We start from the raw sequence: 25,634 nt of genomic DNA, 5'->3' as shown, positions 1-25,634 counted from the left end.
AAATGGGTTCTTTTGCCTGGCGTGCCTGTACATGCTGTAAACGCTTCAACCTCAATTGACTCTTTGGTAAATGATTTTCCTTTGTTGAAATGATGCTGATGCAGCTCCCGATTCAAATTCTTAGTTAAAATGCAATTTTTTTCTTAACATTTCCCAGCTATAGTTGGTAATTGACTCCTAATGGACTCTGTCATGGTTGAAACGATGCTAGTCCAACAACAGAAACTGCTTCTCTGCCCACCCTGGCGTGCCTATCCACTAGGTGCCTGCAGACAGGCACCAGCCCATGGGCAATATTCAGGGCTGGACCCCCTCACCTTGGCATCCTCAGCATTTTTCCAGCCCTATTCTCCATCACCACTCTTTTTTTCACTACCATCGCCACCACCAAGCTGCTTTCTTCAGAGGGAGGTATGCCAGCCACGGGTGAGCTTTACTAGATCAACCCTCATGGGAATGGTGTCCAGTGATACTATATTCATTAGGGGTGAGAATAAGAATTAAAAAAAAAAATCATTTTAAGGAAGTGGTGGCCAGTAGGTACCCTACTTCATCAAGCAATTATTGTCTAGCATTCACTGCTTCTCTTCCCCTCTCTGCAAAGACCCTTTTGGAGGAAAATGACACAAGTGCTCTCTTTTCACAAGGTGGAGGTACAGGAATTCCCAGGGACTCACTGGAAATATCTGAGATTTTGTAACAGCCTTTTCCTACTGAAGGTGCTGAATTTAGTTCAGTCCATGCTGCCTTCTTTCCAGAAAGGGACACTGAGGTAACGTCAAATGTGAATTGAAACCTGTGTTCTGCGCTCCTCAGACTTTAGCTTTAGCTTGACGCAGGGAGAAATACAAAGCAATAGGTCCCAGAACACAGGAGTTCCCCAGCAGGGCTGATCTGATCACAGCTGAGCATTGGGAGAGGGGCATCTACTGAGCCTGGGGAGATGCTCCTGAGACCCAGGAGTGGGGAACGATAGGGAAATCTGGACTAGAAAAAGAAGGCAGCTGAAAGACAACAGTTTCGTGGGAGAACCCTGCACAGCAGTAGCAGAATACACTTGGGAGAAGCAGAGAGACAGATGCTTCTCCCTGCCATGAGGCATGAATGGCTGGCACCATTTCATCCCATTTCTCAGGAAGGGAAAGAGAAGCAGGACTTAAACCAGTATTTTTCAAATGGGAGAGAGACAGAGAGCACACCAGAGGCCTCTGACAATGGCTGTCTTACACCATTCTGCCTTCCCAAAGACTTAACCGAAAATGCATCTGCCAGAAGGCAGCCAGCAGCCACTCCCCTCATAAAAACTGAGGGCCTGATCCCACTAGGATTGTTGAAGGAAACACAGAGCCAGAGCACAAAGCGGGGTGGGGGGTAAAAAAGGGAAATCTTTACAGGCTTCTCTGTCTCCTTTTTCTGTGGCAGTTTCTTCTTGGGAGCCTTGCGCTCCGCACGTCTCTGCTCAGTAGTGGTGTCAGCAGCTGTGATGAGTTTCTGCAGGTCTTGGGTTCTCTTTTCTCTCTCTTTCTTCCTGGTTTCAATTTTGCGGAGCTCCTGGATGAGGTATTCTTCTTCTGCCACCTGCAGACCAGAGCACGGAAAAGCAATCAGAGCATTAGTGGAAGCCTAGCAAGGCAAGGGGGCCATCTACCGATATCAGCTCTGCCCTGGGCCAGCCTGGGAATGCCGGGAAGCTCCCCTGCCTAATATCCTGCAGAGCACTTGGATTTGTGGAGTCCATCATCTTCCACAGCCTTATCCTGCATCCATGGCAATGCCAGTCTACAAACTGGCAAGTACTGTGTGACAACAACCCTTCCGCAGCATCCACAAGTAATCAATCTCTCCTCCAGACAAGGAAGCCAAGAGCACAGACAGAAAGGTAAAAAAGGCCAAATAGACTGTAGTTGCAAATACAGTGCTGTGAAAAGCTGGCTCCCTTCCCCAGACACAGCATGTAGAACCTAGAGCGGCTATGCCTGGTATCAGCACATGTGTCCATGTGGGAAGGACAAGCAGAGTCATTACATGTGTGAACTTGTCATTAGAGGGAACTACTCACAGAAAAGAATGCTCTCCCCCAGCCTTTGGGGAGCACAGTTCCTTAACCACTAACCCCTGAGACCATCACACAGCTTCAACAAAGAGAAGGAGAACTAAACATACAGATTACAGTCTTTCATGTTTTCTGGCAAGATTTTTACTGTAAAGGAAATAATTCTCTTCCCGTGGGACTCAGGGACCCATAAGGAGACTGATTTTGAGAATTAGCTTTTATTCAGAGGACTAGTACAGTAAGTGTCACAGAGAAGGTGTTGGCAGTTACCAGAGACCACAACTCTGCTCAGCTCACCCTCTCTCCTGTACAGCCAGATTTCTCAGTTATTGTCCTTCTGTATCCCTTAAAAGGACATTAACTCAACAACAAAAGCAGTGCTTAGGTGTTGCTCTTTTCTTATCCAGTGTTTCTCTTTCCCACCCTCTGGCCTATTTCATCCACCTACTGATGCAGCTTATCACAGATATTTTGGAGCAGTGATGCTCTCTTCCCCAGGTTACCTGCTCTGGTGTCCTGTTGTACAGCCTTTCCAGTTGTTCCTTCCTTCGCCTCTCATGGCCAGCATCAAAGACTGGGATTTTCAGGTCTGTGCCCGGAGCTGCACGAATGTTAGCCAGCTTGGCACAGATGTGGTAATATCGTTCCTTCAGGTCCTCCACTGATCTTTTCTGCAGAAGACATCACAGGAGAACAACATTATGAAAGAATCAAGCAAAATCTCATGCAGTAGCCATTTAAGGAACACTGGCTGAAGGATGTCAGGTTGTGTATAAGACGCAGTGCTTACGGGGAGCCTTGCCAGTCCCAGTAGAACCAAAGGGAAAGGGGAGTCTCTCAGTGAACTGCGTCAATTAACTGCCATGAGTTCATAGCTACTGCTTTAAACACACCCACCAGAGGGTCCAACATTACAGCAAGGGTTACAGACAATACAGCAGAGAAGCACTCGCAGATAAAAGGATGCAGGGAGAGTTGTCTTGAGAGGAAAAAAAACTGTGAACAGGAAACTGTGACAAACGTACTGGAGATATCCTCTGAGCTGCTCCAGACAATGGCTATTCAAGCCACAACCAAGAAGGTATCAACTGCAATGATTCGCTGCCTGTCGTTACAGAGTCTGAGCTGTGTTCCCTCACTCCAAGCACCAAAGGTGTTTGGGCTGCCCACCTGGGCAGACTCTTGTTATTCCACTTTGCTACAGGCTCTTCACATGAGCCTTTCAGAGGGCAACAAAAACCTCCAGCATTTGGAGATGTTCTGTAGGAGTCACATCACTCCCCCGTGTCACCAGGAGGCACGGAACCAGCAGTTCCAGGAGATTTAAGATCACAACACGAGGGTCGCATCTTCAGACCACTGATAGTCCCTGCTTCACAGCATCTCTGCACCAGGTCAGACCACAAGTCAGAAGCAGCATTAGGGAAAAATCCCTATCCCCAGGGATCATTAACAGATCCTTCTCCCAAGGCCCATCATGCTCAACTAAACAAACTCCCCAGCTGCCTTATCTTCGAGGAACGAGTTATTCTCCTGGCAGGGACAAACCTAACTTTCTAATAAAACACAACAGGGAATAAGCACAAGTCACAGTGGATTTAATTACAAACAAAGCAAGCAGCAATGCCCTGTGCTGGAAATTCAATATTCCTTGCTGCCAATAATTCATTATTTTCCCCTAATTAAGTTGATATAAAGGGTAATTAGGTCTTTGCAGCGCAGCAAGCCCTGCACATGCCATAGCAGCAGGTTGCTAGCAGCACCTTGGCCCCTGGGACTCACCTTGAACTGCTGGTGATCATAGCGGTCATGAATCACCACAAAGCGCAGATCAAAACGCCGAGCCAGGTCAAAGAGGTGGTCTGTCTCAGCTTTGGTCCACGCATCATCATGGAGATACATCTGGTACTCCTGCTCCGAGTAGACAGGCACCTGCACTGTCTATGTAGAGACAAGAAAAACATAGTAGCTCTTACAGCATCGTCCTTCTCAGTGCCAGCCGGTAGGGGCTGAGATACTTGAGCCAAGAACAAGAGCAGCGCACTGACAAGAGGCAGCTGCCAGGACCGTGAGCAATGGGTCCCGGCAGAAACACAGCAGAGCAGGCACAGGACTTGATAAGGAGCAACGTGATCTCAGGGCCACAGACATGATGTTCTGGGGAGCCTACCAGGAACTACTGCCTGGGAGGCTGAAACCTATTTCAGGTGGCTGACACAGAGGTCAATAACCCAGATCCTGACAATAGGTTTCAAAATCATCAGGCTAACTTGATAGTGAAACCAAGGTTCTGACAACCTCCCTGCATTCTTCCCATATGGCAGCACCTGTAAGTTGACATAAACTGCTCTGACAGTCAACTCTTTACTTTGATTGGGACATGATCACTTATACGGGATGAACAGGAGAGGCAAGAAGCCTTTAGTACACCTCCTGCTTTGATACACAACCCAGCTCTTTCATGTTTGCTGCAGACACTGCTGTGAAGATCTGAAAGGCTGGCTGCTGTATAACTGAGGGTCATAAACTTGGCAAACAACTTTGTCCCTCCCTTCCTCATCCACCCTTTCTCCAGCAGAGCCGCAGACCCACATGACAGTCCAACTCTCAGACTGTCCCAGGTGCCTAAAAGGCCAAACCCACACCACTGTCCCCAGCTTAGAACTGCTCTGCAAGGGCTCCAATCAGAACGCGAGTGTCACATGAATACTAAAGGAGCAGTAAGAATACTTACTGTATTAGGGGAAGTCCTAGTGCATGATAAAGCAAAAGTGCAAACGAGTCTATGCTTTTCTCCTTTACACCCTTCCACTACTCCTGCAGCTGAACTTTGCTCAGCCCGAGGAGGTCCTGCCCCCACAGGAAAATGGTGCGTGTCTGAGCAGCACACATGCTTCAGCAACTCTACGTCCTCCAGAAAAGTCATCCTCATGAACTCCACACAGACCAGAGGAGCATTTCTGAGCCTCCAAACCAGAGTCTCTTCAGGTCTACTGCCTTTTGTCGACCACTGAGATAAAGAAGCATAAAGGTGAAGCATATCTCCTGGGGACATACTGCACCTCAAGCTTTAAGTACCACTTCCACCAGAAGCACCATCCTATTAGGCACCATAAGGATTCCCTATGTAGGTCATTAAACATTTTTTAAAAAATCTAGAGGAGCTTACATATATAAAAAGAGCCAACAGGGCCCTCTGCAGAGGATGGAAGGGAAGGTGGCAGATGTCATGTCAGAGAACATAATGGGACAAGAGCAAAGAGCAGTCCCCAAAATACTTCCTCAGCTGCTTTCATGGCTGCTCAGGTGAGAACTGCTGAGAAGTGAGAACTCATCAGATGGGAAGCTCGAGCCACCATGGGATGACTGTAAGTTCAAATACAACACAGCCCAGAAAATGCAAATATGATGCCCAGAGAGGGATTTCCAGCAGAAATTGGCAGGGTTTCAGCTGCACCACAAGATCTTGTTGGGGATGCCAACTATAACTCTACTGACCCATGTTCAGGAAAGATGACCTGAAATGGGAACAAGTACAGAGAAGAGCAACGAGGATGAGTAATGGGGTGGGGAGTTTGTCTTTCCACAGCAGATTGGAAGAAAAAGGAGCCTGGCAAAGGAAGTCTGAAAGGGAATCTGACTGCAAGCTTCAAGAATGCTAGATGGAATGAATGGAATAACCAAAGGAAGAAAAGAACAACTGAAATAAGGACAAAGAAATTGGCTTGCAAATAAATGCCAATTTAACATGGAAAATTTAACCTGGAAATGAGAAATGGAGCAGAGACAGTCTGGAACAGCTTCCCAAGGAAGCACAGGGGCAGGAAAATCTAAGTGCTTTTCAAAAGCAACTTGATCAGTTTATGAAAGGGACTGGCTGCTTCAGGACCTGAAAGAGCCAACAGAATGATTCAATGGCCCAGAAAACCCCTTTCAGTCCTACATTTCATACTACAAACTCACATAGTGACGGGCATTAAATTAGACGAAACTGTTCAGAAAAGATTCTGGAGACATAAAACAGTTCTGTGAAAATATCAATACAATGTCCAGCACTGGTGAAAAGACAAACTGAAGATTAAAAATGATCAGGAGGGGGAAAAAAAAAAGAGAAAAAAAAAAAAGAGACACACAGCCAGTGTACAAACCTGCCACACCTCCATAAGTGAAATACAAACCCCTAGTCCACCCACCACCCATTTCAAAATAAAGGATATTTGAGAACAAGGGTGACACAGGGCACAGAAGGACAGATGTATGTCAAGTTATGGAAAACACAGTACATAGCAAGGACGATTTACTACATCATGTAACACAAGGTCTCAGAGGCACCACATGAAACACCAAGGCAACAGTTGACAATGAACAGAAGAAAGCACATTTGCACACCATACAAAATGAACCTGCAGAACTCACTGGGATATTCACAAAACAGCTTTCTGCCCTGAATGTACCCAGCAAGAATTATTAAATGCAAATTCCAAGTTAAGAAATCCTTAAGTCAAAGGCCACCAGAAACTAAGAAAAAATTATCTATATTTGCCCCATTCTGATGCTCTTTCTCTAAGCCTTTGCTAATGGTAGCCAGAAACAGAACATCAGCTGAGACAGACTTTTGCTCTGACACCAGTGAAGCTGCTTTTATATTCCTATTTCGCACTCTGGCTCAAGGCTCAGTGTACACTGTTAAATCAAAGTTTACATTTCGGATTTCACAAAGAGGAGGGATTTGTGTGGGAGACTAGGAGCAGAGGGAAAAGGCAAAGCAACTGGGCAATGATGCGGGAGACAGGTTAAAGAGCTTCAGTGACCAGCAGGACAAACCACATGAAAATGCTCTTGTGCCAAGGGGAGTAAGGGATTCAGGTAGAGGTACCAAGTATGTGAGAAGGAAGCCTCAGAAGAGTCTGGAAAAGTAAATAAAATTCCTCTGACATAGCAAATATCTGCAAAACTCCTCATCAGTGCAAAACTATCCTCTCAACCACAGATCCACAAGGGTAACAACCTTCTCCTAATATTACGTCATTGTACATGTGCAGATGGCAGCACTCTGTACCACTAATCTAAAGGTTGCAGTCTCGCTGAAGGCTCTTCTGTCAATTCACAGTACATGATAAAGTTAAGGAAAGAAGAATCATATAATTACAACCCATGTGTGGTCCCCTCTGATAAACTCAGTTGAACTCAGCCAAAAACTGTAACAGCAGTAAAGTCTTAGAGACAATTACACTCCCAAAGGTTCACTCAGACAGTGAGGTAGGTGCTTCAGACTTCCTCCCCAGACATCAGAGAGGAGATACCACAGGAGGCTCTTAGCAATGTCCCAGCAAGAGGAAAAGCATCAGTCAGAGCCTGAGCCTTCTAACATATAGGGTTAGCCAACCACTTAATTCTGCAGGAAGCCAGGCTTTGTTAGAGCTGATGCTCTGTGGGTTACAAACTTAAGATGTATACACTTACACACAAGCAGAGCTTTTGTGGAATCATGTTAGCACACACAGGTCTTTTTCCCGTTCAGATTTGCATCATGAAGGAAGTTAAATTACATTATGGAGGCACTCTGCTCCTTTCCTAACTCTAGCGGTCCTAACTTCGAAATATAAATCCTGATGTAGTTTTCTTTGTGCATACACACGAAAGTCCCAACCACTCAAAGCAGACACATCTGGGACAAAAGACAGGAGATTACAACACCACATTGTGACAATTCAATGTAAGACACAAAGAACAGGGTACTGCAACACACTGATACCACAGAAGCAGTTTCAGAGGGAACATAACGCAATTCAGCATCTGTGCTGGAATCTGGCCAAGAGGCTGCAAGACAGCTTTTTGGCCACGAAGCTCAAGCAATTTCTTTCATGTTGGGCAAAATAACAAGACTTATGACTTTAATGCCTCACCAAGAATAGAGTATCTTTTACTACCCAGAGCCTGTAATCAGGGGGAGGATGTTGTTTAGGAACTGAATTAGATGGGAGAGTGCCTCCTTAAAAAATCAGTGACTGCAGATCTGAAACACAGGGGGCTCTAGGAAGCTCTGACTGCAAACTGAGCCCACTTAGTCTAAATGACTTGGACGCATCACAGTCTGTGGTCACATGGCTACAGGCCACACTGCAATTTAAAATGCAATTGCCAAACCTAAATCAGCTTTCACTTGTTGAAAGAATTGACTTCCTGTCTGGACATTCGAGAAGCTGACCAAAGGGTATTTTCCAGCTGCAATTTATACGCTTTTGTTTGAAAGTGCTCCCACTTACTTTATTGAACCTGGCAAAAGGGTAGTCCTTCCCTTCCTCTGCTGCTCTCCTCCAGTGGTAGAACATCGCTCCATCTTTTCTCGCTGGGTTGGTGAAGGGCATCCACTTCCAAGGCCGGACTTTCTTGGACCCCAGTTTTGCTTTGACTGTTCGATAACCCTGAGTTGTATCACTTGGCAGCAGCGGAGGTGCATCCCTGAGGCAGAGAAAAGCACCAGCTGACAAGAAGCAAGAAGCAGCCCAGGACAAACCCAAAGAGATTTCAGACTCAGAGAGGGATCTGTCTCCGCAGTGTCTAGGGTGGGAAAACCTGAGTTTAAGGTTTATTGCAGGTTTTGCACTTCCCAGAGTGCAATCCTTCCCACATGAGAGGACAGAATACACAGCTTGGATGGGTTTGAATACAACCACCTGGAAAGCAAACTATGCAGGAGACCTCTGGGGCAAGGGTACAGTCCATAACAAGCTAAATACAGGCTGCAGCAGAAATAAAAGCAGGTGCTATTCCCCATTGCGATTAAAAGAGAATTACATACAGAAGCGTAAGAACACTGCCTTGTCTGCACTAGACTGTTGTCCCTGTACCTAATTCATATCCTGCGCTGAGCAAACCCCTCAAATTTGAAAGAAGAGAAGACAGACACTGTCCATGAGTGTCTAAGAGGGAAGGGCACAAGCATGGGCCAAGCACAAAGGGGAATCAACCTGGGAAGAGAGACTGCCTGTGGTTTCCAGAGGATGCTGCCCTGCCACCAAAAGCCTAAGCTCCCCCGCAACCTGCACAGATGACCACAAGCTCTTACTTTTTGTCAGAGTAGAGGAGCGCATAAACTTCTCGGTGCATTCCTTCTGGTCTCTTAAAGGTCAACGTCTCTGAAGATTTCTTGGACTTTTTCTGAAACAAAAGAATTGCATTTTAGATTCAGAAGCAGCAGTCCCTGAGGGAACATTAAACTACATAATCTGGCGCCCTGTGGTGGTTTTCACTTTTATCTGTTTTTAGACACCTTGAATTTCTCCAGGAAAGTGCCTGTTCCTGGTGGAAGGCACAGACAAAACGTGCCCACTTTCAGTGATAGCACTCCCCAGTACTCAGAGACTTGCTGTTGCTGATAACACACACTTCAATTCCAAGTCGAACATCTGGCTGTAGCTTTCAGGGGCCTAAGGCCACTAGGCCCTTTTTTACTAAGTAAGCACTGTCCTCAAGTGAAGATGCTAATGTGTTTAATTAAGTGACTCTCTACCTTTTAGAGAAGATAGTAAGAAATGTCTTCCCACCCTCTCTTAGTTTTTGTCACTTTGTTCTGCAGCAACTTCAGTTTTTACCAGTTGTGATCAAGCCCTTGCAGTAGCCTCATGTCAAAACCACCAGTATCACGTACAGAAGCAAACCCTCATTCCTGCCTCTGCTCTCCCATTTATACATGAAATAATTTCTTTTTACATAGTTTCCTCATAGTAGGAATTCAGTGCAGACAATGCAATCTAGTCCCTACACCCTTGTCAGAACTGATATCTTCTAAGACATGTTCCACCTCATATCACATATACAAGTTTATAAAGTAATCGGCTTTGGGTTCAGGTAAATACAGGAACAGCAACATGAACAAGGTAAGCTTTAAGTGGGCCAAGTTTACTGAGTAGTCCAGAGCATTTGGTTTAACTGTACCATTTTTGTAACTACTAGCCATGTCACTACTTTTAAGTACTTGTTTACCATATCACTACCAACTTTTAAATCCTAATATTTTGCAGCAGTAAAACTAACACTGTATCATAAATTGTACTAAATCTATACAGTCAACTTTAGCAAGCAAATTCAAAATCCCATTAAAAAAAAATCAGTTTGGACTACAACTACTTTCCATAAAACTTTGTGACGGACAATCATTACATTAGCACTTTTTCCACTCCTAATCAAACACCTTTCTCCTGGTGTGTCCGCCACTTTGCCCAGAAGCAACGTAAGGCCAAGCAAGGCAGTTACCCCCGGGTCACCACACACCCTGTTTGAACACACGCTTCTGGAATTCCCCCAAAGTTCTCAGATTTATTAAAAGTTAATATCAGCAGGTCAGAGATCACCTCATACAGCTCTTTTAGGAGTTGAGAACAAATTACTCGGTCCTGCTGAATTAAATGTTTTTATGCCTAGTAATTTTTATTTTAACATTCTCAGTCACTAATAGACTGGAAAGTACTTCATGGTTCTCTTGTGATTTAAAGACATCAATCTGTTTCTTTTCTAATTGAGAACAGAACTATTTCCTGAGCAAGTGCTGTACTGTTATTAGCAATTTTGCTCTCTCCATGCAATAACGGCTTATACCTTTGGTTTCATTTCATCTCTGTACTCTGTAGAAATTCAGAACGTTTCACTCATGGCTGCAAGCGACCTCCTGCACTCCTCCCTAAACCTCTTACTCCACCACCCCTTCTTCTCTCTTTCCATTAGACAGGTAAATTTGAGGAGAAACCCATATTATTCTCTGCTGCAAAAGAGAAACAGACAGCCACCAGTTCTCCTTCAGGTCTCTGCATCTAAACCAAAGAACTCGCAACTCCAAACACTGAGCAGCACAAAGTCACAGGCTGAATCCAGCCAACAAGCTGCTCACTGGCCACACTGCCCAGCAACACAGCTGAAAAACTGCGATTTTAACATTTCAACCTTTGAATCACTGAAGCACATCAGTTTTCCATTACACCAGTTACACTGTGTGTCCTATCTCCAGCAAGGCAGTCATGAAACCACTGCATTTCTCTTCAGAGACAAACATCTCAGCGGAGGCAAGCCAAGACACTCAGGAAGTACTTTCAGGGATGGGGTGGTTGTATATTGGTCTTTTTTTAAAAAAAACAACACACAGGTTTTACTTCAAATCAGACCATCTCTGTACTGGCAGGCTCCTGGGGACTTCATCTCCCGCACCTCATTTCCAAGCACCTCCCCATCTCATAACTACTTGTGAATTGACCTTAACATCTTGCAAAGCATGGGAGAGCCAAGACATAGCCCAAATTTAAAATATAGAACCAACAACATACTGTAGCATGAACATAGCATGTGATAGCATATGTCCTTAACATAGCTTACTAACTTGCCCACATTCCACAGGAAACAGTTCCCAGTTCTCCCAAAGCCCACGCACACACCTTCCCCACACAGGCACTACTCACTCCCCATGGATTGAAAACATCCTACTGTTCAAACAAGTCAGAAAACTTTTTTTTATTCTAAACCAGGACTATATTACATTATCTCCAGCTGCTTGGGAGGTAGATGATAAATACACTTCACACTTACTCCACAAAACAGAAATTTTTGGAGACAGCTGAAAATGTCCTGGGGCCAGGCCCAGTTTACCAGGACACCACTTACACAGCTGCAGCTTAAACACCGCCCCAAATGCCACAGCACAGCTAACTAAGAACATCAGGAGCTCAGGAGTGGGGCTCTCCAGACATTTCCAGGTACTTCCAGGAAGTCCCAAAATAAACCGATGTATGAACATGCTTTATTCCATCATTTTTCCAATATTCTGCCCTAACACCACATGCAAGGTCAGTCAATGCTTAGAAAACAAGCAGCGGTCCCTTAGGGCATGGCAGTTCACCTTATCCGAGTTGATGATATCCTTTTTGTTGATGGTGCCTGTGTTCTCCGACTCCACACCGCCGAGCTCCAGGATGTCCCGCACGTCCGCGCCCGTCGCCATCTCTCCGCCTGCCCGAGGGCCTCGCCCGCAGCCGGCCCGTCCGTCCCCTCCAGCTCTGGGGGGAAACGGGAGCCGGGGTTAACGTGCACGTCCCGCGCGGGCTGCCCCGTACACACGCAAACACGCATGTGTACATACATACGCGTATATCGACATACATACACGGATACACACACGTATATGGACATGGATACACACACCACACCTCCTCCTCCTCCTCCCCCCCCCAGGCCCAACAACGGGGCCTTGTACCCGGCCGGTCCCGGGGCCCACGCAGACGGAGCCCGCGGCCCGCATCCCCACGGCGGGGTCCCGGGAAGCCCGCGGGAGGACGGGCAGGGCGAGGTGCCGCCGCGGGGACCCCGCAGCCCCGCGTCCAGCCGCTCCCGCGCCCACTCACCCGCGCCGGCTCCGCAGCCACCGGGACGGTGCGACCACCACAGCGGCCCGGGCAGCGCCACTTCCGCTCCCGCCGAGAGGCGCCCGGAAGCGCCCGGAGCCCTTTGGGGGACACACCGCGGGATGAGGGGGGTGCGGATGGAGGGTCAGCGGTTCGCGCCCCACTCCCGGCAGGTCGCGGCCGTCCCGGGACCGGCGCCGCCGGAGTTACCTCCCCCGCGGCGGCACCCGGACCCGCCCGAGGCCGCCGTACATCCTCCCCCACGCCGGGCGGAGAGCCCGCTGCAGGCGGAACTTGCTCCCGCACCAGGAGGTGGCAGCACAGCCCGGGACACCCCCGCAGCTCAGCCGGGGGTCGTGTGCGGGAGCGGAGAGCCGCAGGGCACCCGCAGCCTCCCAGCGTGCTCCCAGCCTCCCTCAGTTACCCGAAGCAACGAGCTGGGCGTTCCCATTCCCTTGGTGAAATGGAGAAATAAACTTAACGGCAGAGTCAATTATACTGTTAAGCGCCGTTCTTTATTTTATCAGCGCTGGGGAACACTGGGGATCATCCTCCATAAGTGCTCCAAAGACCGGATGCTCTTGCGTTGCTTATATTCACATAATTATTGCATATGCATTACAATTTTTGAAAATTTTTACATACATCTATACTAAGAAATAATGATGTTAGTTACAATTGTTTCGTTTCTTATTTACAATACCTCTATTAATTATTAGTTAAATATGAACTAAGCTCTCTGCTTCTAAACAATGTATTACTCAATCTTCTGTCTCCCGCTTGTCATGCAGAAGAACCTAAAACTTGAAAAACACCCCCTCGTTTTGCAGGTGGTCAGAAAGCATTTATCTCATGTCACTTGGTTAATGATGGGTATGTCTTTTATAACTTAAACACAGCATACATTAATTTGGCAGCGTCTCTTCACCGGGGCCTTGGTGGTGGGTCACCGCGCTCAGCCGGGGACACCGGGGCTGCAGGGCAGGGCTGGGGCAGGCAGGCCGCCCCCACCCCACGGCACGGTAGCGTAGGGCAGCTCAGTGGCGGTGCCCTGCTCTGCCCACGGTCTCGGGGCCAGACCCTCGCAGAGCTCACGAGGAGTTTTCCCGTCTCCTCGCTGGGTGCCGAGGCGCTCGCTCCGGCTGTCGCACCCTCCCGCCGGCAGCGAGCGGGCCGTGCCAGCTGGCCGCCGGCCAGGCGGGCGCCGCACCATGGGGCACATTCAGGCTGCCCGTCCCGGCTTCGTTTTTACAAAGCATACGCCTCTCGCCTTCACGCTTGGCAAGGAAAGCCTGCTGAAGCACTCCACAGCCGCAGAGCTTACCTGAGGCCACAGGCGGCCAGGAGTGAAAGGTTTAATAATAGGACTTCCCTGTTTCCTCTTCCCTGGGGGAGCAAAGAGAAAGGGGGAATGGAGGAGGGAGGGAAAACAGCAGTGTGGGGCCAGGAGGGACCTGGAGAAACCACCTCCCCACTGCATCGAAGCAGGAGCAAGGCTGCCTGGCGGAGGTTTGTCTGAAGCAGAAGGTTTCAGCACAGAGATCCGTGGGGATCTGCCAGCCACTTCGCATAGCCCAGGAGAGGGGGTGCCCCTGAAGGGATCTCTTCTGTGCAGCAGCCCCAAGATGAGCTGAACCCCACTGTGCTGGGGGTGGCTCTGGCACACAGCCCCTCAGCACCAGCCAGGCTGTGATCCAGTTGTCACCATTCCACAGGGACCGGCATGTCACCTCTGCAGAAGGACCCAGCCAGAGCCAGTGTGCCCCAATGGGGGCTGGTAACACTCTTGGAGTGTCATCTGTTTTTCCCAGGAACCATGTAACCCTTTTTCTGTCCCTTCCCACACTGCCAGGGATGGCTTTTACCATCCTCCCACAAGGACAGAGCCAGTCCTCAGGTTTCTCCTGTCCTGCCTGTTTGCCATCAGCTCTGCCATGTCCACCCATGCCCTATCGCCATCAGCACATATGGCCAGTTCTCGTATTTTGTAGCATCTTTCCTTGCTCTCTTGCCACGCTGGCCCAGAGGTGTTGTCCATGCTTCCCCAAGGTGGGTCTGTAGAGGGAGACAGGGCTTTCCCAGCACTGCTTTCTTCTGCCTTTGCTGACATTGTCATCTCCGCTTTGCCTGCCTGGCACTGCTGCTCCAGGGAGAGCTTTGAAGACCAGAGAAAGAGGACCTCACTCTTTGCTCCTCGCTGGTAGGTCATTCACAGCCTGTTCACATTGATAACCAGCACTTACAGAAAGCATAACCACTCTTGAAATAAAATCCAGAGATAGATGGCAATTTGGTGTCCTTGGGTTTTGATATCCCCTGCTTTTAGGCCTAACCTGCTCAAGCCCAACTCCCAGCAGGACTCAGCCCAAGCTCTGCTCCAGTGCAGGGTGATCAACTCCTCTTCAACAAACCAAGCCCATGGAATGTTTTGAGTCCCTCTCTCCAGGTTAGCAGCTTTTTAACCTCATGAAAGGTGGAGATTGTGGACAGCTGAGCTTCGTTATTCACAGCCCACCTCCCCCACACCTCTGAGCATGGGAGTCACTGTGGGGCCGTGTCCCACCAGGAGCTGTATGGACCTGAAATCCAAACACATTAGCTGGGTGCTTTTGCTAACTTGATCAGCAGCACAGCAATTAGCACTGCCTTCAAAGGCACCCAAGAGATATTGTTTCTGGGCAGCAGCCCCTGCATCCTGAAGCTTGCACAGCCTTCAAAGAGCAAAGAGACACAGCTGGAGACTTTGGTCAGCCTGCACACACCTGGTCTATCCTTGGGAATCCTTGGGAGTGCCCAGGTCTGTCACCTCCCTGGAGCATGGAGGTCTTGTCTTCCTGGGCACAGAGGGAGCCCAGGGGATGCAGTGGGTTGGGAAAAGCCAGCAATGGTGGAGGGCCCAGAGCTCCTGTGCTCCAGGACTTTGGCAGGGGTCGGCAACACAGCCAGCATCACTGTCCTGCCGCTGCAACCCCATCACCCACCTCCTGCTGTCCTGTGCGCACAGGGTACCAAGCCTGGCTGACCTCACTGCCACTCATCAGCTAGGGGAGGGAAGTCCCCCCACATTTAGCCTGGCAGGAGGGCAGCACTGGCCCTCACCCAGCCAGCAGCCCGCCCACCCCGGAGTCCTGGGGGAAGGATGCTACCTGTGCCCTTTCTCTGTGCCCCGGCTGTCAGGCATGGCCGAAGGTGGCCCCAGGTCAGAGGTGTGCGTGCCTCCAGCCCAGGGCTCAAGGTGTGCGTGTCTCCCAGCCTGGCACCAGCGGAGGAGGACAAGTGCAAACACTGCGGCCAGTGGGACGGGAGGAGGTTATCTGGGGCCCGGCAGTGGAAAAACTCTCGGTGTGTGACTAAGGCACGATAGCGCCAGGTGTGGGTCCCGGCAGGGCGAACAAGCCAGGGAGTTATCGCTTCCCCATGGGTTCAGGTGCCTGAAGCCAAATGTTTCCTAAGGGTGCGGTGACAACCACAGCCACAGCCCCGTTATCACGGTGCCTGGCCCACCCCACGTAGTGCAGATGTGGGGGCTGGCTGCTGGACCTTCCCCACATGTCAGGGATGGGACACTTCCCACTGTCCCACCAGGAGAGGGGACACCAGCCCTGAGAGCATCCTTCAGCAGGGACACTGGCCCTGGGGAGCCAAGCTCCCAGGTCACATTGCAGCAAGGAAAGTTCTGTGTCAGCCCCTCCAAGCACCCCTAAATCCTCCATCCCACCTCCAGTACCTGCGTCCCATCCCCAGCTCTGTGCTGTTCACATGGACCACAGCAACCCCAGGGTCAACCCTGGGCAAGGAGCCCTCCCAGACCTGCAACCTCCCCTTCTCCCTACAGCCCTGCAACCCTGCACCAGCCCTGTGGGACCTGTGGGCTGCAGCATGGGGGATCCCCACGAGCTGGGTCATCCCCATAGGACAGAAACCTACCCGGGCTGCTCTTTGCCACCCCCTCCAGCCATGAAACCCTCCAGGGCCCTGCTCCTGCTGGCAGGTGACTGCAGGGTGCGAGGCCACGCTGTGGCCATGACTCACCTCTCTGCCAGGAGCTGTTTCTCCATGCCTCCCTGCTTCCCTTTCCCGCTTGTCTCTCCGCTGTGCCAGTTTGGCTGCACCCCAAAGACAAGGGGCTGCACATTAAGGTTTGAAGAGGGGGCTTAGGAACCTCTGCATCGCCCACCACCACAGCTCCCAGGGGCCTTTTTGCCAGAAGGTGACCAAGGGGGTAAAGGGAGGCCGGACTGGTGGAGTTTTGTGACCTGGAGTGGGACCTGCATTGTCCTGCTAGCCAGCTTTCCCTCCGCACCATCCCTGCGGCAGCCCAGCATGTGATCCAGGACATGGGGACCTGCCCCAGGCTGGGCCAGCCACAGACCCAGGGGTTGAAATCAGCTCTTCAGGCACCAGCCCGGCTCCTCTAGAGCATGCCTCTCCTGCAAAAGGGGATCCCACGTGGTCGACTGGTGTGTTTTGGGTCCCTGTGTTCCCCTGCCAGGCCAGGGCAAAGTACTTTCCAGCTGACTGTGGGCACAATTCCCCAGGCAGGGATTGTGCCCCAGCCCTGCCTTCCTCAGTGCTGCCGAGGGTGTTTTCCTGCTGCCCTCATCACTTTGCAGGGCAGGTTTTGCTGGGGACGGGATGGTGTTCTCCAACAGAGAGTGCATCTTGGCCCAGGCAATTGGAAGAGGGTGTCTTTTATTAACAACAAATTAACTGTAATTGCCGTTTCCACTACAGCCACTCCTCGCGCAGGCGAGGTTCCCAGCCATGCCGGTCCCTCAGACCGCCATGCCCCATCAGATGCCTGAAGGAGCACCTTGCCCTGGGCCCAGGGGCATGAACCTGAAGCAGCTCTGCCCAGAGAAAGAGCCAAAGTGCCTTTCTCTGCACTCGCCTCCATGTAAGGCAGCGGCAGCAGAGCTGGGCCTCGCTCCCGCCCCAGCGCAACGATGATGAAAGGTGAGGAAGAACTGGTTTATGCTCTGATCTCAGAGCTGAACCTCAAAACAGCCGCGGACCGGCAAACTGGCTCCCAGGATGCTTAGGGAGGACAGGACAGCAGAGCCAGCCTTTCCAGTGGGACAGGATGGTTGGAGAAATTCATCGTTCCCCTGGAAATAAAAATAATAATCATAATAAAAACACAAAGCCAAAGATTACTTATACGCACACAAACACGCAGGCACGCACTCTCTCCCCATCTGGCTTTGCCAGCCTGACTCATCGCTAATTCAAACAGCCCACACCTTTCCCTCTCCTTCTCCCTCCATGGGATGTTTTGAACAAGTCTCTGGGGAAGAGGCAGCAGTTTTGCTTTGGCCACCCCCCTGGCATCAGAACGTCACCTTCAGGTACTGAGGGCCCTAGGACCAAGACACCCCTGGTACCCCCATCACAGGTCACTTGTGTCCCAGCACAGCCACCCCCACGCAGACACCTCTCAGAAAGTGGGGCAAGCGGAGGGTGGAGGTGGCTGTGGAAAGGACAAGTGATTGAGCCTGGTGGATCTGTGACACCTGTGGATACAGTCCCATGGTCCCATGCCTGAGCCCACAGGCAAGACGTGACATCCCAAGCTGCCGTCACCCTGCCTGGAGACACCCACAATTTTGTACCTGTTCAGGCAGACCCCAAGGTTAGGTGTTGGCCCCAAAACACCAGCCACCCTTGGGCGATACATCAGTCCCACTCTGCCATTCCTGTCTCTTTTTCCAGCTTGACTCCACAGCTGCAAGCAGAACACCAGGAATGAGTGGGACCAGCCCTGCCCAGCCTGTGTTCACAGCACAGCTACATTTCCGCTTGCGGGGCAAGGAACCCCAGGGCATCCCCCAGCCCTGGCCAGCCGCCTGGGATTGCGGCAGCAAGCACAGGAGGAGGAAGCCACCACCACCCTGGGTCAGGGCAGCGCACAGCCCGTACAGCATGCTCCCTGCACTGCCAGCACAGCATCAGGTCTGGACAAGCCTCAGCCTTCAGAGGGATGCGTGCATCACAGGTAATCAGCCGTGGGAGGGAGGGATGGAGCCAGACCTGCTTGCTGAGCTCAGGACCTGCCAGCACGCTTGTGCTGAGTCACCACCTATTAACGTAGGGAAACCTCAGCACCTGAACCCCACCAAGCTGCCGGGCCATCCCCAGGAAGGCAGCGGGGACATCACATAGGGCCAGCTGGCTGCCACCAACCTCCCAGTTGTGACCACAAGGCTGGTGCCAAAGAGCTCCCACTGCAGGGGATAGCAGAATGGGACCACTCTGGAAGAAGATGGGAGCAATGAGGCTCCCAGTACGGTTTCGGCTGCCATTCACCTCCACAGTGACTCACCACAGGACCAGTCACACCATCCCAGTGCCACAATTGCCCCATCTGCAGATTAGGGAAACTGAGGCACAGGGAAGTGGCGTGACTCAAGAGCTGTTGCACAGGAGATGCTGCTCAGATGCCGAGGCTTGGGCGTTCCCCATCGATCCTCCGCAGCTAACTTAAGCAGAAATGAACATCGATGTAAATATTTACTGACAAGCAAGCCCAGCCTCACCCTCTCCTCTTAGAAGAAAGCTTTAAAGTAAACTCTCCTGGCTCTTTCATGTTTACATCTTGTTTATTTATTATACAGCAGATCACAATATTTCAACAGTTTGCATATAAAGAAAAGTAACATTTCAGAGTGCGAGAGACCTAACGTGCCCAAGCAGAGAAATGTTAATTAACAATATACACAGACGGGAACAGTGCACTTCCCAAAGCCGAGACTCATCTGTGTTCCCAGCTGGAAGAAAAAAATATATTAAAAAAAAAGAAACATTATATATTACTGCTTTGTTTAATTTACAACTCGCTTTGCAGAAGCTGCACATAAAAAGACTCATTTTCTTTTGTTTTCTCTTTTTTTTTTTCCCCCCTCCACAAAAGTTTCAAGTATAGCAGAGACCTGGGCATTCATAGCTGGACTCACTGTCCTTTACACACTAAATTTAAAAAAGCAGCATGGGGAAGGCAGCTGCAGCAGTACCTGGTGTCATCCTGAGGGAAAGAACAGGACAAATGAAAGCAGATGAGAGCCAGGAGAGCCATTTTAGGCTCCCGAGCAGAAAACTGTGGGACTGGCTGGGACAAGACTGACCAGCAAGGTCATAAGCTGGTGATGGGAACATCCCCACTCCCTGTGCAAGGTGACACTGTGCTGCCAACCCTGCAAACCTTTATAGCCACCAGACACAGTCAGGTCCCACCCTTGCCCCATCCAGTCTAGACTTCTGGGTCAGGAGGTTTGTTCTGATGGCCACAACTGAGAAGACCAGCAACCCACTTCCCAACACCATGACCCACGCACCCAGTGGGTGCAGGTCACTGGCCAAAGCCAGCCACTACAGTCCCTGGAGCCATGGGGGTGCCAAGATGATGGGGAGGGAGGTTTTTAAGCTGATGCCAAATACAAACCAGGAGCTCTGGGGACAGACCCCTGCTGTACCAGCTTTCCCGCCCCGCCAGCTGCATGGCTGGGGGGGACCCTCTGGGCATGGGGAGCTGAGCGGTGGTGCCTGGGAGACACTTCTTGCAGCTTTGCTCCCCATCTACACCCCACAGCAGCCCTTCTTCACCACTTGGCTGAGCCCAGCTCTCACAGCGGGGGCAGGAGGAGAAAACTAGTTATCAACTACAAGCAGAGAAGGCTGGGCGGCCGGGCTGCTCCCCAGTGCCGTCCTTAGCCTGACGCTATTTACATCATGAGCTGGCTCCAGGGACACTGAGTCTGGCCACGATCCGCCGCTCACATGTGCCGCTTCATGTGGAGGGCAAGGTGGTCGGAACGGGAGAAAGCCCGCTCGCAGAGGTGGCACTGGAAGGGCCGGTGCCCTGTGTGCTTGCGGTAGTGGCGGGTCAGCTCATCAGAGCGGGCAAATTTCCAGCCACAGCCTTCCCAGGTGCAGTGGTAGGGCTTCTCACCTGCGGAGGAGAGGGGGTGTCAGTGGGCTTGTAGGTCCCCATCCTCACTATGCCTTCAGTCCTGTGCTCCCCTGCCCAGCACTCCCACCTTTTCATGTGGGGACCCCTGCCTGCCACCCTTAGAAGGGGGCCCCACTGTGTACTCATCCCCTGCACACCTTTGCCTGACTCACCTTTCCTTTTGTCCCCCATCTTCCTGCCCTTTCCCATGTGCTCTGCTGTCCCATGTGCCCTGCATTGGGCCTGTCCTCTGGACACACCTGCCCCACTTCAAACTGTGGGTGCTCCCCTGCCTGTCCTTGCTGTGGGACCACACGATGTTCCCCATTCCAGTTCCGTCACAAGGTCTCACCACACACCTCCAGTCTGTCGCCATGCTCCATTTGTCCCCTCCCGCTTCTCCCCCCGCCCCCAGCTGGGGGGCTTCTCCATGTGCCCTCAAGACCCTGCCTCTAGAGGCATCCCTGGGCCCAGGGGGTGGTCTCATTATGTGCCTTGGCCCCCGTGTGCCACCACCTGACCCCACCACGGGGGCCCTTTTGAGCGCTCCCAAAGATATCCCCCCCTTGCACCCTGCCCCATGCAGGACCCCTCCGTCCAGCCCCGTGCCGGCTCCAGGGTCTCTCTGGGTGGCCCACTCGCAAAGACCCTCCGTGCACCCCCAGACTGACCACGGAGGTCTTCTCCGTGCGCTCCCGGTGCCCCTCCACACCTCCATGAGCCACACCGGAGAGGGCTCGTGGGTCTCACGGGGTGCCCCAGCCCACTCCTGCCGGGGACCCTTTGCGCATCCCCCCAGCGTGGCCGCCCACCTCCCCGTGGCGCGCCCTTACCCGTGTGGGTCCGCATGTGCGCCTTGAGGTGGGAGCTCTTGGTGTAGGTCTTGCCGCAGCCCGGGTATTCACAGTTGTGCGTGGCCGTCCGCTTGCGCGCCCACGAGCGGCGGCCCCGCTTTGGCTTGCAGTCCTCGGGGGGGGCCCCGGCCGGGAAATACTCCAGCACCGGGGAGTTGGGCGGCGTGACCAGCAGCCCAGGCAGCCCCGCCGGGCCCGGCCCCGGCCCCTTCAGGGGCTCCCTGAAAACACTGAAGTGTCCATGAAACTGCGGCGGCGGCTGCGGGGGGGCGAAGTGGGGCGCGTAGCGGTGTGGGGCCACGGCGTAGTGCGGTGGCAGGTCAGCCATGAGGTGGGGGTCGGTGCCTGGCAGCGGCTCCTCGGGGGGCCCCAGGCGGCCATGGGCGAAACCCGGGTAGGGCAGCGGTGGCCCCGGCATCGGTCCCGGCCCGGGACCCGGCGCCACACGTGGCTTGTGCTCGCTGCCGCCCGGCCCCAGGTACTCGGCGGCAGGCAGCCCCAGCATGCAGGCGCGCTCCTCTGGCTGCTCCTTCTTGATGCGGTGCCCGAAGGGCTGCGCGGGGTCCAGAGGCAGCGGCCGGGCCAGGGCCGGGTGCAGGGGTGGGTGGTGGGGCGGGGGGCCGCCGGGCACCCTCAGCTCCGTGTACTCCCTCCGTTGCAGGTCGCAGTGGCCGGGCAGGTCCGGGGTGAGCAGCTCGGCCACGTAGCTGTGGCCCTGGCCCTCGGGGTAAGGCGCCGGGAACTTGCCCGGTGTGGGGTAGGAGCCGTCGCTGTCATAGGTGGTGCCGCAGCTCTCGGGGGTCTCGGGCAGGGGGTAGTTGGGGCCGGGCGGCCCCTGCCCGCCGCTGCTGGTGTGCGCCAGGATGAAGTCCAAGTCCACGAACTTGCCCAAGTCGTCCTCCTCCCGCTTGACGGCGGCGGCGCCGTCCTGCTGCAGCATCCTCTGCGGGAAGAGGGGCGTCAGGACCGGCGGGACGACGGCTGCGGCGGCGCCCGCCGCTCGGGCACCGCGCTCCGCGCCTCCCGCTCGGGGCGGCGGCTTCCCCCAACCCGTCCGACGGGTCGGCACCGCTCGGGCTGCACCGCCCCCGAAGCGCCTTCCGACGGCGGGAGGGGGGCCGCCCTCACCAGTCAGGCTGAGCCCCAGCCCGGGACGCTCTGCCCCGTAAGCCCCTTGCCGCCCCCTCCCCCGTGCCCGGTGCTTACATGGAGCATATCGGCGGGCCGCTCCTCCAGCGGCATCAGGTTGGCGAAGGTGGAGATGGAAGGTAGGGTGCTCTCGTCCACGGCCGCCGCCATGGCGGCCCGGGCGGGGGAACCGGAGCGGGCTGGGGGAGCGCGGAGCCCGGCACCGCTCCGCTCCCCGCGGCGGCGGCAGCGCTGCTCTGCGCCGCCCCGCACCCCTAAGCTGTTAACAGCATGGCTGCGCCCCTATTGGCCCGGCTAACATTGATATTCACCGCCGTCGCCTCCTATTGGCTCTGCCATCGCCCGAGCCACGCCCCCTCTCGTGGGGCTGCCCCGGCGGGCGTGTGTCCGCGGCCGCCCCGGCGCCGACGTTGCTCCGGCCGAGGGATCGTGGCTGGGGTCCCGCGTCCTGCCCCACGCTGCGACCGTGGGTTGCATAGATCCACTCGGGCCCTGCCCCGCGGCGGGAGAAGGGGCAAGTGTGCGCCTGTGGATCGCAAAGCCCAGGGTCCCTCCTGCCTGTTCCCACAACGTGAGTGGGCAGCGGTGCCCCAACACCTTGGCCCACACGGCGAGCAAGTCAAGGGCTTGTAGATCGCAGAGCTGGGGGTTCCCCAGCACCCTGCCCCGAGTGGGGCTGGGGCAGTGGCCGTGTTGCACACCAGCATGCGTGAATGCAAGTGGGATCGTGCCAGGGAGGTCTGGTGTGGAGTTAGAGCTGAGAGCGTGTCAGCCAGATGCAGCGCTCACCATGGGGGACACGGAGTATGTCAGTGAGAAAGTGGCATCGAAATGGGTGTTCACATGAGCCAGGGAACTGGGCCGGGGTGACAGCCCTGGTACCCCCGTATGGCTCACTTCACGTAATGGCGCTCATGAGGCCGCGTCCCCCTGTGCCGGTGCTGGTGGAGAGGCAATCAGCAGCCCAGAGCACACCAGCTCCCATCTGGCCGCATGCAGGGTGCGTGTGGGCCAGAGATAACTGCCCGGCAGACCCTGCTGGGGGGCTGGCAGCCTGCCCGCATCGTCTCATCTTGCCCCACAGACCCTGTGGGACGTTTGTCTGCCCTGCCTGGGGGCCAGCATTGTGGCCAAGCCCCCAAATGTCCTGCTGTGGGGGACACAGCTGGCTGGCTGACTCTACCCACCCCACAGAACCCATGGGACAGTGGCATCTGCCCAAGGGCTTCCCACGGCAGGGGACACAGAGTGACGGGCATGTCCCACCTTGCCACAGACACCCAGGTACCCTGCTCCGTGCTGGCAAGTTGGGACGTGGCACTGAGACCCAGGGCACTGGGCAGGCCTCCTTGGGGGCTCTCTGCTGCCCTGTCCAGCTTGCAGACAGACCTTCTCCTCTTGGCCCCCGTCCAGCCAGTACCAGGAATGGCCCTGCCACTGTTGCGCTTGTCAAGAAGCAATGGCCCTTATCTCCTGGAGCCTGTCTCCCTGCTTTCTGGGGCTTTCCATCCCCAGATACCTTTCTAAGAACCGCGGCTGCTGCCTGTGCTATTCAGAAGTGAGGAGTCGATTTAAAAAAAAAAAACCAACAACCAAATATAAACACCAAAGGTGAAGTACACACACATACACACACACATGCTGCTTCTGGATCCAAAGCTACTCTACCAGTTACTTTCATCACCGCACTTTAATTATAAGGGTGGAGCACTGCAATAAATTATTTCAGTAATCCAGTGGAACAACAACGATTCAAATCTTCCCTCTTTTACCAAGAATCCCTGCCCTGGTTTCCAGAGCACATGCTGGGCCGCTGCCCGGGGTCCGCGTGCCCGGCTGCCGGTGAGGGAGCATGTTTATAAGTTCCACTCAATAGGTCAAAACACACAGGCTGCAAAGTCCTTCCTTGGAAAAAGTCACCTCCAAAGTGGCAAAGGCAAGAAGCATGTGGGCATCACCTGAGATCTCTTTTAGCCTGGCCCCCAGAGTAGCTTATTTAAGTCACTGGTTAATTCCTTTATTTGTTTCTTGGCCAAATAATAATTAATAGTATGGCAGTTCCTGCCCCAAACTTTTGTAGATAAGTGAGAGCAGATGCCACAGGAGACAAGCGCCAATTCCACTTGGTTTTCCCCTTTTCCAGACAGTTTTGGCATCTGTACCCATGCAATGCTAGTTTATTTTAAGAGAGGCGTCACCAGAAGATCGGGTTCATTTTTGCAGCCAATATTTCTTGCAAGCGTGGTATATTCCCCAGGAAACTCTTATTACTGATGCTGTGGTGGGAGGGCCGGCGTGGAGGGGTGCTGCACCACACCAGGCGCTGCACCAACACAAGCGCTGCCAGCATTGACTGCACAGGGAGCCGGAGAGGGAGGCACGGGAAGGATTTACCCACTGAGAGCCACAGGGTGGGCACGGGGGGGTCCCTGCCAGCCCCTTGGCCACAGCACGGGTGACCTGCCCCAGCAGGAGCCTCCTCCAAGCCAAGGGGGAGGTGAGGAGGAGAAGGCGGTGTGCGCATAGCCCGCTGTTGACAGAAGCCCATTTAGGAAACACGGATTATCTCCTGTGCCACTACGGCAGGCTGTAAAGTCACTGTCATCCCAGGAGATCAAACGGCAGCCCGGCAAGAGAGTAAACAGAGAGTGGGAAGGGCTGCCCGCTCAGGCGATGGCCAAAGAGGAAAGGGTTAATGGTTATCCCCACTCTCCTGCCATGCCCAGGCTGGTCTCCCCAGCATGGTCTCCTCCCTGCTGCTGCAGCACCCATGGGACAGGCAGGGGTGCAATACCCCGCAGCACTGCTGGAGACAGTGTCAGTGCCCAGATTGCCTGGCAGAACCCCTGGGAGACCCAGGGGCTACCCCACAACACATCAGGGACTGAAAAATATCTGCACTGTGTTTCCTCCCATGGTCTGTCAGCTGGAGTGAGGAGCCTGGAGCAAACCCAAGGACCCCTCTCTGGGGCACCACCAGTGCCCCATATCCAACGGGAACCGCGAAACCCAAGCCTCAAAAGCTCTGCACTGTGAGGAGGTACCTTGGGGACCTAGCAGGACACACTAGGCTGCTGTGATGCTCCAGGGTTACATCCCTGAGAGCAGAAAGCAGATCTATCTGGGTTTTGCTCTCTGTCCTCCCCTCTAAATGCGGCTGGCCTGCCTGGAGAAGGGTTCAGGAGCCCCCAGACCTGCCTGAAATCCCCAAACCCCCTTCACCTCCTGAAAAGAAAAGAGGAACC

At 53.2% G+C, this 25,634-nt stretch overlaps 2 protein-coding genes across 3 annotated transcripts in view; both read right to left on the bottom strand.

Annotated features, from left to right (window-relative positions):
• The window catches only part of DMAP1 (DNA methyltransferase 1 associated protein 1), a 30,591-nt gene extending 18,090 nt beyond the window's left edge, over nucleotides 1-12,501 (bottom strand). Inside the window, exons 1-7 of the mRNA XM_065656097.1 lie at nucleotides 12,442-12,501; nucleotides 11,940-12,096; nucleotides 9,123-9,214; nucleotides 8,320-8,515; nucleotides 3,836-3,994; nucleotides 2,557-2,724; nucleotides 1,393-1,578 (exon numbers count right to left, since the gene is read on the bottom strand). Of these exons, the coding sequence (XP_065512169.1) occupies nucleotides 1,393-1,578; nucleotides 2,557-2,724; nucleotides 3,836-3,994; nucleotides 8,320-8,515; nucleotides 9,123-9,214; nucleotides 11,940-12,041 (903 nt within the window). The 5' untranslated portion in view covers nucleotides 12,042-12,096; nucleotides 12,442-12,501. The remainder of the gene's footprint in view (nucleotides 1-1,392; nucleotides 1,579-2,556; nucleotides 2,725-3,835; nucleotides 3,995-8,319; nucleotides 8,516-9,122; nucleotides 9,215-11,939; nucleotides 12,097-12,441) is intronic.
• Nucleotides 12,502-19,031: 6,530 nt separating this feature from the next.
• LOC136001905 (Krueppel-like factor 2) lies at nucleotides 19,032-22,622 on the bottom strand. 2 transcript variants are annotated; one of them, XM_065656637.1, is made up of 4 exons: nucleotides 22,447-22,622; nucleotides 21,220-22,183; nucleotides 20,164-20,386; nucleotides 19,032-19,208 (listed from the first exon to the last, which is right to left on the bottom strand). In XM_065656637.1, the coding sequence occupies exons 1-3, from the start codon at nucleotides 22,537-22,539 to the stop codon at nucleotides 20,211-20,213; spliced, it is 1,233 nt and encodes a 410-aa protein (XP_065512709.1). In that variant the 5' UTR covers nucleotides 22,540-22,622; the 3' UTR covers nucleotides 19,032-19,208; nucleotides 20,164-20,210. The 2 variants fall into 2 exon arrangements, with proteins under 2 accessions (XP_065512709.1, XP_065512708.1); XM_065656636.1 differs by having other exon boundaries at nucleotides 19,032-20,386.
• Between the last annotated feature and the right edge of the window lie 3,012 nt (nucleotides 22,623-25,634).

This window comes from Caloenas nicobarica, chromosome Z, assembly GCF_036013445.1.
Source record: "Caloenas nicobarica isolate bCalNic1 chromosome Z, bCalNic1.hap1, whole genome shotgun sequence".
Taxonomy (NCBI): Eukaryota; Metazoa; Chordata; class Aves; order Columbiformes; family Columbidae; genus Caloenas; species Caloenas nicobarica.
The sequence above is the reverse complement of the archived record's forward strand: the minus strand, read 5'-3'. Positions and strand labels throughout refer to the sequence as shown.